General features: G+C 35.9%; 1 protein-coding gene across 2 annotated transcripts in view; it reads right to left on the reverse strand.

Annotated features, from left to right (window-relative positions):
* Positions 1–1,238: 1,238 nt before the first annotated feature.
* Positions 1,239–16,538, reverse strand: part of DSC3 (desmocollin 3) — a 47,738-nt gene continuing 32,438 nt past the window's right edge. The window contains exons 12-17 of one of the 2 annotated variants that reach the window (XM_045850225.1): positions 16,000–16,224; positions 13,540–13,764; positions 11,305–11,423; positions 6,404–6,655; positions 4,591–4,633; positions 4,373–4,512 (exon numbers count right to left, since the gene is read on the reverse strand). In XM_045850225.1, the coding sequence (XP_045706181.1) occupies positions 4,607–4,633; positions 6,404–6,655; positions 11,305–11,423; positions 13,540–13,764; positions 16,000–16,224 (848 nt within the window). In that variant the 3' untranslated portion in view covers positions 4,373–4,512; positions 4,591–4,606. Of the gene's footprint in view, positions 4,513–4,590; positions 4,634–6,403; positions 6,656–11,304; positions 11,424–13,539; positions 13,765–15,999; positions 16,225–16,538 lie in introns of both variants that reach the window. The other variant, XM_045850224.1, reaches the window with a different exon arrangement.

The following is a 16,538-nucleotide window of genomic DNA, read 5'->3' on the forward strand; positions in this document are numbered from 1 at the left end:
TTCATTAATTTAATTAAATTTTTGATTTTAATAAAATATTGATAGCTTTAAAATATTAATAATCATTAACATATTTTTGTATTAGTATATTAGTACATATGGTTGTATTTATCATCAGGTCTATTTTTGCCTTACTACATTTGATTTTCACACAAACAAAAATACTCATTTTGAATTTGGAAATGCTGATGGTCATATTTGTGTCTGAGAAATTCTGAACATGGCCTTTCAGATATTGTAGGATTTCTTTCCAAAGTAAAAGGATGAAAAAAGGCTTTTAACTTCAGTGAAAGAAGCCAGACACACAAGCACATATATTGTGTGGTTCCATTCACCTGAAGTGTCCAGAATCACCCGCAGAGACAGAAAATAGACTGGGGGCTGCCGGGAGCTGAGGAAATGGAGACAGGCGGAGTGACTGCTTAAAAGCCTCCTTTCTGAGGAGACGAAAACCTTCGGGAACTAGACAGTGGTGGTGGTTGCACAGCATTCTGAATGTACTGATTACCTCTTAATTATACACTTTAAAATGAATAAAATAGTGAATTTTGAGTTATGTGAATTTTAAAAAAAGAAGTAAATGAAAAGTGAAAGATATGAAGCTCAAACTGTTGAAATCAAAATAAACTACCAGAACAGAGAGGCCTGCAAACTTCATCTGGATCTTGGTTTTTTAAGTCACAGCCACCTTATTGTTTCTGCCCATGCAGCCAACATTACTTTTAACTATAACAAGCCATAAAGAAGCTGTCTAGGGCTCAGATCAATCCTTTAAAATATTCAAATGCTGTCAATGTTCATTGTAGAAAATGAACACAAAATATAAATCAACTGTAATTCCATTTTCTGGAAATAATCTATTCAGGTCTTTTGTTTCCTACAGAAGCATAAATGTCTAATCTCATTTTAGAAAATGAGATTAGACATTGTTTTGTAGCATACCCAGCTCAATAATTTTACCTATATATCTATGACTTCTGAATCTTTTACTATGTACAGGAAATAGTCCACATGTTTTAAATGTGTTAACTTCCTGAGGTCAATATTGTTATTTTGATTTTAAAGATGAGAAAACTAAAAAAGAAGGTAAGTAGCTTTTCTAAAGTCCACAGAAAGAGTAAGAAGCAGAGCCAGGGGGCAAATTCAAATAGTCTGACTCTGGAGTCCATGCTGTTCACCCACTGTAACCTAATATTTAACCAAATCAATTCTGACGGACACTTGGAATTTATCCAGTTTTTTTATTTCAAAAAAAAAATTCAACAACAGTCTTGAAACCAAATATTTACACACAAAAATAATGATCACAATAAAAGTTCTGAAATTGTAGCTGTGATTCAAATTATATTAGCATTTGGAGCTATTGATACAATTCATAAATTCTTGAAATGGTCAGCCTTACATTTGCCAGTAAGCACGTGCGCGCACACACACACATCTGGGGAAAAGATTCATTGTGAGGCGCACAGCACTGTAATTCAGTTGTAATTAAAGCTTGGAAGTTACACATCCTGTAAGGTGCAGAACCAAGGTTGGAATATCACTTGCTCTTTTCTCTTTCATTCTTGCTTTCTTTTTTAACTCCTAATGTTTCCTTTTGACTACCCTGCTCCTCCAAGTAGAATCCTGCATCAGCATTTTATTTCTGGTGCAGTCTGTCATTACAACCACTTTCTAGCCCTTCTTTACTCAAACAAAATCAAATGATAGGTAAGTAGGTAGGTAGGTAGACAGATAGAGAGATAGGTAGAGATAATCATTTGCCCCAAATAGCAATCCCCCAAAATAGTACAATATATATTAATAATGTTAACAATTTGATAATTACCCATTCTCTAAGATATTCTCCAGTAATACAATAAAGGCATTACTGAGAAGCACTATTTCCATGCCAGTCTTAAGCGTACTTCTATAACATATTTACCATGGAATAATTTTATTTCTGAAAACAACAAAGATTCAAATTAACATTGTTTTTTTATATCCTGTATCTGTAAATATTATTCTACACATCTGAGTTTTGCTTTTAACTTGCCTTGTTTCTTTCAAAATAAAGTAACTTCTTAATAGCAAAATTAAAATCTGTGAAAAATGTTTCAAACAAACCTCACTGCATTTTATACAGTTAACTGATTCTTTATAAAGATAAGAAAAAAATGATCTGTACATCTACATTAAAAATTCAAAAACTGGAAAAATTAAAGCTTTAAAAAGATATTTTCTTTCATACTAAAAAGGCATGATTTTCACCTTACACATATGAGGAAAGAAGAATACCACATGTTAACAATGTTTCCATTAAAAATAAGAAAACCTTAAAAGGAAATTACCTGTTCAAAAGTGTAAGTCTAAAAATCTAGATTTCAGGAGCAAATAAGAAAACCAAAAATATAGTATCAAATAAAAATTTTAGAGCACATTTAATTGAAGACCTTCCATCTTAGGGCCCAGAGGGCTACAGAGGATGAAGCATTTCCCATGGATGATGCCCTGTTTGTTCTACACAACCAGCTCAGGCGCATCCTGTGATTGCCTTCAGAATCATCATGTAGTCAGCTCTCTTCTCCAGCACTCCACACTCCAAATAAGGTGAGGCTCAGACAAGGGGTTAATAATCCTGCCCCAAAACCAAATGGCAGCTGCCACTGGCCTGAGTAAAGACGGAAAAGGAAGGCCCTGGCCTAGGAAAAACTATGAAGCAAACAGTGTTACATTTTTTGGCCTCTCTTCCTGCCCTTGAAGGCCCGAGTTTTCATGATGATCTCTAACCTGTCCAAACCCTCCTTGGGTTTGTCTTCTCCCAAAGTTCCCTTTGCCCCCATACGTATATATACATATGCACATATATATAGTCAGTTCAAACTATAGCCTATAGAACCCGGCCACTTCATGGGCTAACTCAACAAATTCTGTTCCCAAATACAAATAAAGAATTTGGGGAATGAGGGGTGTGGAAAGGTCCCAATTCATCACTGCAAATTTTTTAAATAATTTTAATTATTTTTCTTCCAAACTTTTCTTCAGTTAGTGATACCTAATACAGGGGTAGGCAAAAGTAGGTTTACAGTTTTGAGTACGCAAAACAGTTTATTCTTTTTTATTATTATTATATTATTTATTTACATTACAACAGAAAACATACTTTTGCTCCTGTATTTCCAGTCCAGTTTTTAAACTATCACTTGAAGTAAGAATATGACAATGTGATTAGATTACCATAACTTTAGGTATTCATTATTTGAAGTTTAACTTCATTGCTTTGAAGTATTCTGCTGGCCTTCCAGGGGCTCTATTATAAACAGATTTGGGAAGCACTAAATTTAAGAAACACCTTGCAAGATACTGACTTCCACCTAGGGGTTAGGTTTCCCTATATTCCTTTGATTCTTTACAGCATTTTGTAATATCCACCTGCCTTAATAGGGAGTACTGTATTTTATTTGAAAGTGGCAGTGAATGAAAATGAATGCTTATCCCTCATTGCTACTTATAACTATGATAGGAGTCTGTTTTTTCAGACTATAAAGCATAACTACAATCCATCTAAGGATAACATATTCTAATTTCAAATGGCTACTATAGAGGAAATAAGAACCACATGTGCTAAAATTGCAAATAAAAATATAAAAGTATAATACTCAAGAGAAGAAAAGCAACATTTTTTTCAGCCTAATTTTCATTCCTGGTAAGAGTCCTTGATAGTGGTCTTGAACCTCAGGGTGCAAAAAGGTAAGATTACAGATTATGATCTCAATAAAAGATGTTTAGCATTTTCCACTAAAATATGGCAATACCTCTCTGTATGGTAAACATAGTTTTGTTTCTTGAGAATAAAGGAAGTTACATTCCTCATAATAATCTTTTATAAACCATAGAAAACACCTTCAAAAGCATAAAACTAACAATTTCTTGGTTTGTACTTTCCTAGCATAGTTTAAAGTTGTGGCTATGTATTTTTGAGAACTTTATTTTTGGGGGGTAAGTTATGTTTTATTAAGGCAATCAAGCAGGTAAGACTGCTCTTCATTATCTTATTGCTAACCAGAAAGAAAACAAAATTCTAGAAATCATAGGGGCTACTGACTAAGTACTACTAATATTTTAGGGCTAAAAAAATCCAAAAAAATTGCCATAGTATTTGAAATAACCCTATTCAACTTAAATCTAGACCTGGAACCAGAACAGAATTTCAGCCCAGATATGAATTCAGATATAGATTCATATTTAGAAACTGAAATCAAATTTTACAGTAACCCCTTTGGAAATATCCAGAAATATTAGACAAAATCATGTCTAATTGTAGCATTGTAATATTTATCTTTTTGTACATGTTTCTGCTAATGTAGTAAATTTAGCTTCCAAATTATTTAAAAAGTCAAGACCTTCTTCTTCCTGTTTTTCACTGCAGCAACCTACAGAACCAACTGGAGATCCTCTTCCTTCATAGTTATACGTAAGGACATAATCTTTAGATGAGAGGTGGTCTTCATTCTTATTATATTGGTGCAATTTCTGTAAAATAAAAACAAAGGATTGCATTATTGTTTTAAACACACAAACATGTAAACATAAAAATTATTTTTTATTTACCTGTTATGTTTAATTTTTAACCAGTGTGTCCTCTAATGGAGTCCTACATACAAAAAATGCACATGATTGGTCTATATCACAACCATACCATAAAGTCAGTATACTTTACATTTCTAGTAATCCATACAAATGAAAAATTATGTAGACAAATGTTATATTTAAGTACATTTAAATTATCATTAAATGTTTATTCCTAAATTTTATGTCTAGAAGTCAGGCTAGCCCACAGCACGATGCATAGTGGTTAGGAATTTGAGCTTCAACAGTCAAACAGTCTTGACTTTGAGTCATAGCTCTGGTTTTAACCAACTAGCTGTCTGACTAGGTGCAAGTTACTAAATATTTTTGTCTCCCTTTTCTCAGGTGTAAAATGGGAATATAGAGAGAAAGTGACTATCTCCCAGGATCATTGTTAAATGATGCAATAGTAGTGTATGAAAAATATTCTTATTATTCCCAGCACATAGTAAACAGACAATAGATGTTAACTAAAATCCCTACATATTTTGTGCAGTTAGAAAGTAGATAAGAACTACCTCACTGGCTTCAGAATCAAGTTTATAAGATAGCCAAAACATGACAAAATAGAGGTGTACCAAAAATTTCAGTGAAAGTCAAAATAATATAACCCACATAGCAAAATCTGGCATTGCAGAATAGAGGGGCCAGGCATTCAGCCACATTTCCCTTTATATCCGTCGCTGGCCAGTCTTCCTACTTGTCAAACTCTTCCGCCTCCTCCCTTCCTCACCTGGGTGCCTTCCCTCTCTAACCTGAGCTTATTTTCTTGCTTTGAATTAGCAAATGTCTTCCTTCATAACCATTTTAGCCTCACATCCCATTCCCTAATGTGCACACTGAAAAACACTCCTAAGAGTGCTTCTTAAGCTTTGCTCCTTCCCAACCTCCTATTACATGAAACTGACTGCGTAGAAACAGAAAACTGAACTTCATGAAAAAATATGCAGTGGACATATGATAAACTGCAGCTGTGTCACAGAATGTTGCCCATTTGCCATCCATGAAAGGATTAAGGGCTGCTGGTCCACTCTTTGTGTTCCAAAGACACTGGCGTCCTGAGATCAAAGAAGTGAGAACTTAGTGCCAGAAAGAAGTTTAATCCAGTGATTCTCTGCCTGGGCTGCACATTTGAATCACCTGAGGAGCCTTGGGGTTGGGAAACAGCCAAACCAATTAAATCAGAATATTTCAAGGTGGAGCACAGGCATTAGTATTTTTTTAAAAGCTTCCCAGGGGATTATGATGTGCTATCAGGCTTGAAAATCCCTTATTTAGCCTCTCCTTTCTTTCACATCTTTGCTTTCCTCTCAATAAAACATGTTATGTTTGCATCATGCTTTTACATTGAAAATAGTTCAGACAGGTCATATTATCTAATGCTAATCCTAGAATTATGTGCAGATGCTTTGTTTTCATAGAAAGTGGATATTTGATTTGGGAAGTTTTATAATTGTGAGGAATTAGATTTTTTTTCATATTCCATATTGAAAAAGCTTGTGAGGTAAATATATACCTCAAAGTAATGTAACTTAAGTCAGGGATATTAAAAGCCTGCAGTTTTCATGACATTTTAGAAATTAAAATAATATAACAGATGAAATAAAATCCCTTTCATATTAAATAATGTAATGCAATCAAAGAGCAAGGGAAAAAATAACCGGAGAGGGAGAAAGAAGAGATCATGAAGAATATGAAAAAGCAGTTTCTTAAAATATGTATGTTAATACCAATTCCCTATTGTCCCCCACTTGGACATTTAAATAATAGAGTGAAGTCACTTAAGAAAACTCACTTCATGAAGATGAGGCTGAGTGAAATTATGCCACTCTGAGTAGGTGTGTCTGGAGTTTTCCATTTCCATGTGTCCTCCCCTGCAGGAATCCAGGGTGTGATGGTGACTCCGGCCCGATTCTAAGGTGTGGTGTCCTCCTTTCACCATTTCAATGGCTTCCAGCCCTCCGTTTTTGACTCCTGACCCCATAGTACCACAAAGGCCATGGTTAGAGTTGTTGACTGTCTGGGTGGTAAACCCATTAGCAGAACACTGAAATAAAATAATAAAATAAAATAAGCCATTCCTATTGGGAGAAAATGATTCCAAGAAAAGTCACAAGAGAACAATGGAAAAAGAACTTTTATTCATTCGTCCAACCAACAGACATTTACTACTTTTCAATTATATGCTCAGTCTAGGAATGAAAAGATAGGGATGGTCATTCATTCAGTGGCTCCAAGAAGCTCTTATTCCGATGAGGCAGAAGACAGACAATTACTTTAAGAATGTGATTATTCTGATAAACAAGTGAACAGAGAAAACAGAAGTACAGAAAAAGAACACCAAATTTGGATTCCAGAGAGGTTAACTGTAGTAGACTTTGAAAACTGAGCTGATGCACTCCTGCTAAGCAATAGGAAAAACACAGTCCCTGCAGGAGGGTCTAGAGACAAAGATGCTTTAGGGATCCTCAGCTTCAGCCTGCTGAGCATGGCTACCACAGAGAACTAAGAGAGGGATAGAAAGCTGGAAAGGTTATAAAAGGGCAGAGGACATAGAGACCTACATGCCATGCTTAAAAAAAAAAAAGCAGACTACCCTGAGATTATGAGGACTCAAAGAAGTGTTTTCATAACAGGAAAGAAACATGTTTTTAAAATCATTCTAGGCAATAATGTGACAGACAAATATGAAAGAGATGAGTTTAGTGTCATGGAAGTCAGAGGGGTCACTAAATTATTCTAGGTGAAAATGATAAGGACCTAAGCCAAAGTGGAAGCAGTGATGATTAAAAGTAGTTGCTCAGCAGAGGGGTGGCTGGATGGGAGGCAGCACAGGGAGGGGTCAGGAACACTTCCTATGCGTTCTGCTGTGCATCCAGATGGATGGTACAATTCACATTGAAATGGGGAAGAAGGAAGTGCCTGTGGGTAAGAGAAGAGTAAGCAATTTGATTTTGAGCCTGGTAAACTTGAGAAACGTGTGGGACGTGCAAGATGAGTACGTGAATATGGGGATCTGAAGCTCAGGTGAGAGATCTGAGCTGGAGGTTGAATTCGGGGAGTTCTTTCCATGTAGGAGGCAGTTGAAGCCACAGGAATAAATGACATTACCTAGAGGAAACTGTAAACTAAAAGAAAAGAGGGCTAAGAATAAAACCACAGGAAAAATCCCACTTTAAGGGGTGGACAACTGATCTGGAATAACCAATAGAGGGAAGTAAAAAGGTATGACTCTGAAACTGTACAAGGAAGTAAGGTAAGGAGGTCAATGATCAAAGCAGAAAAAAAATCAAAGTAGGATAACAACTGGTTCACATAAAGTTAGCACCCACTGAATTCAAGTAAAAAAAAGTGGGCACTGGTGCTCTTTGTCAAAAGGAATTCTGGAGTGCTAGGTGAACAGAAAGTAGGATCATAGAGAAATCTAGTATAAATCTTTCTTTCCAAAAGTTCAGTTTCAAAAAAAAAAAGAGGGGACTAGAGAAAGTCAACATAGGTGAGAAACTCAGTCACAATGGTCACCTCAGTGCGTCATTTCTAAGTATAAACTGTTATGGCCATGAGAAGCTCTCCATAACCGTCAGGCTCTTCTGTGCCATCCTCTTAGCAACTTAACTTTCTTAAATTTAATATGCAGAGTCTCTAACTAAACTGGAAATTTTCAAGTTTAGATGATTTACTGAGCCTGAAATATATCCATAAAAAGCCATGCACATTATCTCACTGTCTTAAAAATATATATATACTGGAAAAGAGAACTGAAAAGTAGCCATTTGGTGGCACTGCTACCCTAGATTTTTTGCTTAGGTGGCTGCTACAGCAAATTTCTATTTCAAAGGAAAAAAATCCTGATTTTCAAATTTCCTTCATAGTATAATTTGTCACTACAAATACATGGTCAGAGAGAACATTTCTAAGCTAAAGGGAGGAGAATTGAAAATAAACTAAAATGGAGGCTAAATGCACACTGCTGTTTGACATTCTCCTTCCTATCTCCTCCGTGTTCCTTTCACTCACCTCCAAGGGCACACCCCAGAGTCTGATATCCTCACAGGGTATCCACGACCAATTCACTGTATCAGTGATTTGCAGACCTACTTTTCCAGCCCCAATTCCTAACACGATCTCATATTCCTATGACTGAAACTCAGATGCAACGTAAAGTCATCACTTTTACTCATTGTACGGGAGTTTATATAGTCACTAGGAAATTTTGTTACATCTTGTAAAATCAGGCCTGAAATTATGTTCTGGTACAAATTAATAATTCCAAGTCCTTTTAGGAAGGGTTCCCAGCAGAGAACAGTCACACAGGTGTGAGAATAATACAGTGAAGTACCTGATCAATACTACCAGCTCTAGCATCAAATGGCAAAGAACAAATATTAATCAAAGCTCATTCATTCCATGCTCAGATATTACATAAGAACTCACTATTTATATAGGGACTATCAAAGTGATAAACCCATTTTCTGAATGGAGAGATAATTACAGGGTCCCACATATAGATACATCAAATATGGATGGGCTATGACTTTGTGTGAGGGTGGGGAGGAAATGAAAGAGAGAAATAGTTGATGAGAAAGTAATCTCCTCCCTGAGATATAAAAAAAGCTTGATATATCGTTATTGTCCCTGTCTATAGCATCTGTCCCTTTGACTCCACTTTTTATTTTGTTACTGTAAGGTAAGCAATCTTATCATTTATAAATTGAAAATATTTTTTATCCATCCCTAGTTTAATATCCCAGTTACCATTATCCTAGCAACATCACCCTTAAATAATCAAAAGATCTCAATCCCTTATCTTCCCCATCCCTAAAGCCTTCCTATTCTTGATGATCACCCCAATGATTCAGCATCACTCTGCTCACATTATGCTGCTTACATGCAGAAAAGCCTTGACTGACTCTCTCTTTCCAAGAAATACACCTGAAATCCTTAATGTGGCCTATGAAAGTCCCATCTCCTACTCCTCTCGTATATACTCTCCCACACAGCCTAACTTAGGTCTCACACTTCTATTCCAAAACATCATTTTTTTCTATTTCAAATTAAATTCTTCACCGTTTGTTAAACAATCTCTAAATTTTGTTTTCTTTTTTATTCAGTAGGTTCTTTCCCTCCTCTTTAGCTATTCTCAATGTCTCTTCACTTTCAAACACTTCTTACTCTTTAAGTCAGAGTAACAGAGTAACATGTACTTCTTCCACCAGGCCTCCACAGTAGGTCCAGATATCAAGGGAACACTTAACGTAGCATAAGCCTCTTTGAACTCAGACACTGCTCTATCGTACTGATGCTAACTAATGGGTTACTGTCATGTGCCTACTTATTTTCTCTGTAACAGTAGACTCTGTTTCTCATAAACACACCAAAATCTTTTTGAGGAAAGAACATGCCTTGTAAAACGTTTTAATACACTTCCCCCCAAAACAAGAAGCATAGTGCCAAGGACCTCAGAGGTCCCCAAAATATATAAGGAAACGGATTGGCAGTAATCTTCCAATCGCCTCCCACATACACATACTTTTAAAAAAACATACATCTCTTTGATATTTTCTTCATTTACCTTCAGAGCTTTTAGCAAGTTATTTTTTCTTATAAATTGTCAAAGAGAAATATAACATCTGGAAATATACACTGTAGAGAGCAGCCAGATAGATTGTTATTATAATAAATTTATAACATCAAAGAACACACTTTAAATTGTAACACTAGAGAATAGAAAAAAGATAACTGAAATAATACATATGGCTTTATAACTGTGGAAAATTCTAACAATGAGGAATTGTAACCCACCCCACCATTCTTTTGACACTGTTCCTGTAAATCAGGGGTGTCAAACTCATTTTCACCAGAGGCCACATCAGCCTCGAGGTTGCTTTCAAAGGGCCGAATGTAATTTTAGGACTGTATAAATGTAACTACTCCTTCACAGTTAAGCAAGAGCTTGGCACTGCCACTGGGTGGAAACAAGGTGTGGGCCGCATAAAACAAGGTGGAGGGCTGGATTCGGTCTGCAGGCCTTGTGTTTGCCACTCATGCTGTAAATGCTGACTCTGACTAACATGCAGCTTGTAGTTGAACAGCATGTTTGTATAACAATCCTAGGAACTAACTTCAAAAGCTAAACTTTTGACCTTCAGGCATCCCAGCTCTGGGAGATTTGCTGACCTTCAACCGTGGAGTCAAGATGACGGGAAGCCGGGATGGGTGAACCAGGATGATGATGCACACCGGACCATCTCTTGCCTTATTGGAAAGGACTGTGCTAGTCTGCACAGAGAGGACTTTGCAACCCCCTCCCTTGATCTCCTTATTCTATTCCCCTCTCCCTCCTTGTAAAAACCTCTGCTTCCACTGAGAGGGGAGATGGGCTTTGAGATGTGAGTCCCTTATCTTCTAGATGGCTGGCATCTGCATAAACCACTTCCTGTAACGTCAGCACCAGCCTCTTAAGTACTGGCTTTCAAAGCAGCAAGCCACTGGACCTGCGTTCAGTTATAGTTTCAGAAGATAATTAAATGTTCCTACATAAATATTTGAATATTAGCAGATAAAATACTTAATGCCTACAAAATCTTACCCAATTGAAAATATAAATAAACTCCTAAATTTCAAAATAACTTCATAAAGGTGAGTTAAGAAATTATGGGAGATATTCAGAGATATTCACTTAAGAAAATTACTTACCACCTTATCGTCTCCAGGTGCTTCTGTGTTTGATATAATTAAATTTTGCTGTGCCAAATCTTCCGGAAAACCTTTTTTTCTGGCACCAACAATTCCACACACTAAAGTTAGCAATACAGCTGAGTTTGAAAAAAAGTGGATATATAAAGTTTAACATACATAGAATAAAATACTGATCTTTTGTATTTTATCATCTAAGGTGCACAGAAGGCAAATAAAGCCACCAAGCATGGTGCCCCATGAATCACTTTGACCTTTCTAAACTAACGGACTGTGATTTAGCTTGGAGTTTAAAATTTGGCATGATTGTATGTATATTTTGATGATAGCCCCTTTTAAGAGTTTGAATTCTATCCATCATACTAAAGGATTTAGAATCATGAGTTAAGGAGGACATTTTTTTAAATCACTGATATTTATTTAAGTAAGACAAAGACCTTAAAGAGATTCATTGACTCCTGAAAAAAATGGTTTGCCTACAGGAAAGCATGACAAAACATTTTTCCCAGAATAGATTTTTCTCCAAGTATCTTAATCACCTATTTTGTATGTTTTCTATTCAGAAATTCATTCTACATAATAACTGTGAGAGGTTAAAATCTGTGATAATAAAACTAATAGTAATACCAACAATTCTTTATAATATTGTACAAGCTGTTATGCCAAAAACTCCCAAACCACAGCCCCACATCCAGCCTGCCATATGTTTTTGTAAGGCCCATGGGTATGGTTTCTATAATGTTAAATGGTTGAAAAAAATCAAAAATACAAGTTTACTCTATGTGAAAATGATATAAAATTCAAATTTTAGTGTCTACAAATAAACTTCTATTGGAACACAGCCACACCCATCATTTAAATATTGTCTTTGGCGGCTTTCTTGCTATGAGGGCATATTTGATTGGCTTTATCTGAAACCACATGGCCTGCAAAGTTTAAAATACATACTCTCTAGCCCTAGACAAAGTGTACCAACCCCTGCCTGCTCTGTGTGGCCCCTTGTGACTCTCCGCCTCCATTTTTTACCCTCTTCCCCTCATTCACTGCTCTCCAGCTACACTGGTCTTCTTGCCATTCCTTGATTTCCCCAGGCATACTCTCACCTCAGCCCCTTGGAACTGACTTTCCCTTCTGTCTGAAAGCTCTTTCCTCAGGTACTCCTCTGGACTGACTCACCTTTTCCAAAAACCATCAACAATAGCTTTCAGTTAGGCCTGATATAACCATTTACTGAAAATTTCAATCACTTACCACCTATCTCTCATACTCATCCCACACACATTCTACAGAACTACAAATACTAATTATTTTGTTCTATTTTTTTTCCTCCACATTTAATCTATCAGTTTACTATCTCAAGGCAGACTGTTTTTGTTTATTTTTGTCTATTTTGTTTTGGATGAATCCTATGCATCTAAGACACAATTTTGGCATATCATAGATGTTCAATACATGTTTATTTTGTTGAGTTGATGAAAAATAATGAACACTTACTAGAAATACACCATATAATATTATAAGCTTTTCACATGCATTGATTAGTCATCAGTGCTACTCTATAAAGTAAGCTATTATGATTATCCCCTTTTACAGATGAGGAAACTGGAGCACAGTTAAATTAACTTTCCCCAGGGCACATGGCTTGCAAGTGTTAACTTGGGAACAAACCTAGACAGTCCAATTCCAGAGTCTTGCTCTTACTCACCACCCCTATCACAGAGCAAAGGAACAACAGCTAATCTAAGCTGGAGGAATGGGGTGGGAATAAAAAGAGAGGAAAAGATATGGTACCATTGGGAACTAGACAACTGATGAAGAAGAGATTAATAGAATTCAAAATTAGCAAGATAATATGGAAGAAGATACATTGCTGAACTTCTCCCAGAAATCTGTGGCTTTTAGTGAACTTTCATATAGCAGAAATTTTAGATTGTTTTCTAGAACTAAAAAGAGTAGTACTATGACAAAAAAGTAAAAGTTCTACACTGACAAATTTAGGACAGTCTAAAAAATTGTCAACAGTTCTCTCCAAATGTGAAATCTTTTATCTCAAAAAGGATCTTGCTCCTCTTACAGAAAATGGTCAATCAGAGCTCAGATACAAATGATACAAAAGGAATTTGTAAAGAGGACTCATACCTAATAGATGATTGGACAAGATTACATTTTAAAGACCTTTTCCTGAACTCAGATATTTATTATATATTTTAACCTTAAGTAAGTAAAAGGACTTACAGAAAAGTAATGCTATACCCAGTAGTATAGCCAGGATCGCCCATTTCCCAAGTGATACTCCTGCACTTCTTTGAGTCTTCGCGCATTGACTTGGATGAGTGCAAGCACACAGATTAACTGTCAAGGTTTTTGTTGCAGATTGACCTTCTCTGTCTCTTACAGTAATAGGAATATAATATACGTCAAGTGCAGCATTTTTGTTATATGAAAGACGGGCAGCTGTATCTGAAAGAAAATAGAATTATATTTTTAATGAACATGTATTCCTCCCTTAGCATTTGTTTCACCACACCTGTTTGTAAAGGTCTTATTCTCAAAGAATCACCTGCCACATGAAAATGAATAAAAGTGCATGACTATCTTTAACTTTTTCAAGCACTAACATTACTGTATATGTGTCAGTCACTAACTTTTTAGAGAGGAACTTAAAGAAACAATTTGACATTGGAGTGACCTAGTAACATTTCAACAACATTTAACATTCCCTTACTTATCCCCTTATTACAAACTAAGAATGCTAGATTGACTTTTAACCTACACTTCACACATTTTTCAGCAGTAGCAGTGTATGATACTCCTAAAGAATTAACACTTATAAACCAAAGATGTTTTAAGTTTACATTCTCTTATCCATTTACCTTTTGGTACCTGTCCATTATCCTATTGATAAGAAAATTTTCCAAAACACAATAGACCTTTTGTGATTAGTGCCTTGCCTCTGGAAGTAATCTCAATACCAGGAAGCTAATTAACATTTCCCAGGTTACTATAAGACTTATGCAAAAACAACTATGTCTGTATCACAACAATACATATTTATGAACTGTAAGATTTCCTTCAACAGTCTCCATACTTTATTTTAATGACCTTGTTATCAACAGACCAAAAGCTCTACACACTTTCAATGACAATTACAACCTATTGGAGTTTCTGCAATGCACTAAGTGGAATGACAAAACAGCATATGCACATCCGGGAGTCATCTGTAATTTCTAAGCTGTGCTTAAATGCACTGTTGTAATTGTAAGAAGTTCAAAGGTTTTTGGCTGCACCTTATATCTGAATCTTTTCGGAGGAATGTAAATTACTGCGTGGGTTTATTTGTACCCTTCAGAATATACTGTGTCTAAGGTAAGATTTTTCTAATCCCTCTGCTCCCTCAAGGCCACAAACTAAGCCATAGTCATGTCTCATTTATTCACAGGAGTGCCTCAACCTCTGATTTTCTTTGCCACTCAAGTTGGTCCTCTTCAATTGTCCTCCTAACTGCAACCAATGCCATTTTTAAGACATAAACCTGCATACAGTATTGCCTTACTTGTACACTCCCAATGCACACTTTGGTCACCTACTGTACAAAGGCCATTCTCCTTGGCTTGGTATATAAGGCCCATCTGCATCTGATTCCTTCTTTCCTTCCACCCATTCTCAGAGCATTCTGACTAAAATGCTCTAAACTCTAAAAATACTGGTTTCCTTATAACCCAGGTATGTTCCTTCTTTTATGCATATAGATTAATGAATTATTGATTCAACAAACATTTATTAAGCAGTTAGTATCTACTAAGCACTGGGCTAGGTACTGGCAATACAAAAATAGATTACAAATGTCTCAAGAAACTCATGTATATATTGGAGGAATAATGTAAACAGATGATAATACAACACAAAAAGAAAGCATCAAAAGATCCCAGTGTCACTCCTATTTCAAGAAAGTCTTCTTAGACATGAGTATCTGTGCTGGACTCATGTCTGTCTTGTTAATCTCTCTCTTTATAATATATATGTATATTATACACATATATAATCCCAGGTCTGCAATACTGCCTCATAAATAATAAGTGCTCCATGAACATTATGAATTAATATCAAGCTAAGAAATGAAAAGGGAGGTATTCTAGGTAGAAGAACCAACATACGAAAAGTGCAACTGCAAGAAAGGGCATGCTTGGTAACAAACAAGCCGTGAACCACGGCTGAAATATGGACTACTGCACTCCCCAGAAACCATTACCACAGACACTGAAGGCTCCAGTGCCAGACCTCTGTCCATATTCTACATGTTTCCTTCCAAAATACCACAGAGTGCTTGTCCCATACCCCCAGATTCCTCAGTTCTGCAGCTGGCTTACAATCAAGTGTAAGCTGCCTATCTTTCATTCTCTCTTTATCTCACTGGACTTACTTAAAAACACAGCAAAAAGTTTCATGATAAGTTGCCAATATTTTAACAAAGCATTTTTGTCTTTGTAGTAGAAGTTAATTTTGCCAACATAAAAATTATAATTTCTTTCATTTTATGTACAAAATATAACATAGGCCTCTACAATATTGGTAAAAGTTTGTTAGGCTTCTGAAGGATGTTAATGAAACTCAATTTTACAGGCTTCATGTGAGCAGACAAGTAAACCCATTATCAGTTATTCTAGAGCATATACATCATTATTTTTTATTGAGTACCATTAACTGTGGAGAGGGCCCATATTCTGCTGATTTCTGAAGAAGGGTTTGCCAAGCTGAACTGAAATGGAGGACCATGGATAGAGTCATCAGGATCAAAAGCTGAAATGTCAGTATATTCCATCTTTGGTTTGCAAATTACTACATCATTTTGAACCATTTCTGGTGGATTATCATTCACATCTTCAATGTTAACTACAAGGGTTCCAGTACACGATCTACCATCTAGGAAGAAAGAGAAAAAAGTTCAGGTAGTTTGTAAAGCCTTTCATAGTTTCCAAAGAAAAAAAATCACATAGATTCCAAATACGACACATGGTTTTTTAAAATAAACTCTTGATTATAGAAGAAATGGTAAATACAAATACAGATGGATAGATGAAACCTATGGATCGTCTAAAATGAGTACTGTTGTTGACAATATCAGAGACAGACGCAATAAACCTTTTTCCAAAGTAATTACCAAACAGAAAAAATAAATGTCTGAATTTCACTCTCTATTTCTTTGGGTTCCTTTTGGTACAGATGTTAATGTGTAG

This window comes from Phyllostomus hastatus, unplaced genomic scaffold, assembly GCF_019186645.2.
Source record: "Phyllostomus hastatus isolate PE091 unplaced genomic scaffold, TTU_PhHast_1.1 phas_contig_80, whole genome shotgun sequence".
Lineage (NCBI taxonomy): Eukaryota > Metazoa > Chordata > Mammalia > Chiroptera > Phyllostomidae > Phyllostomus > Phyllostomus hastatus.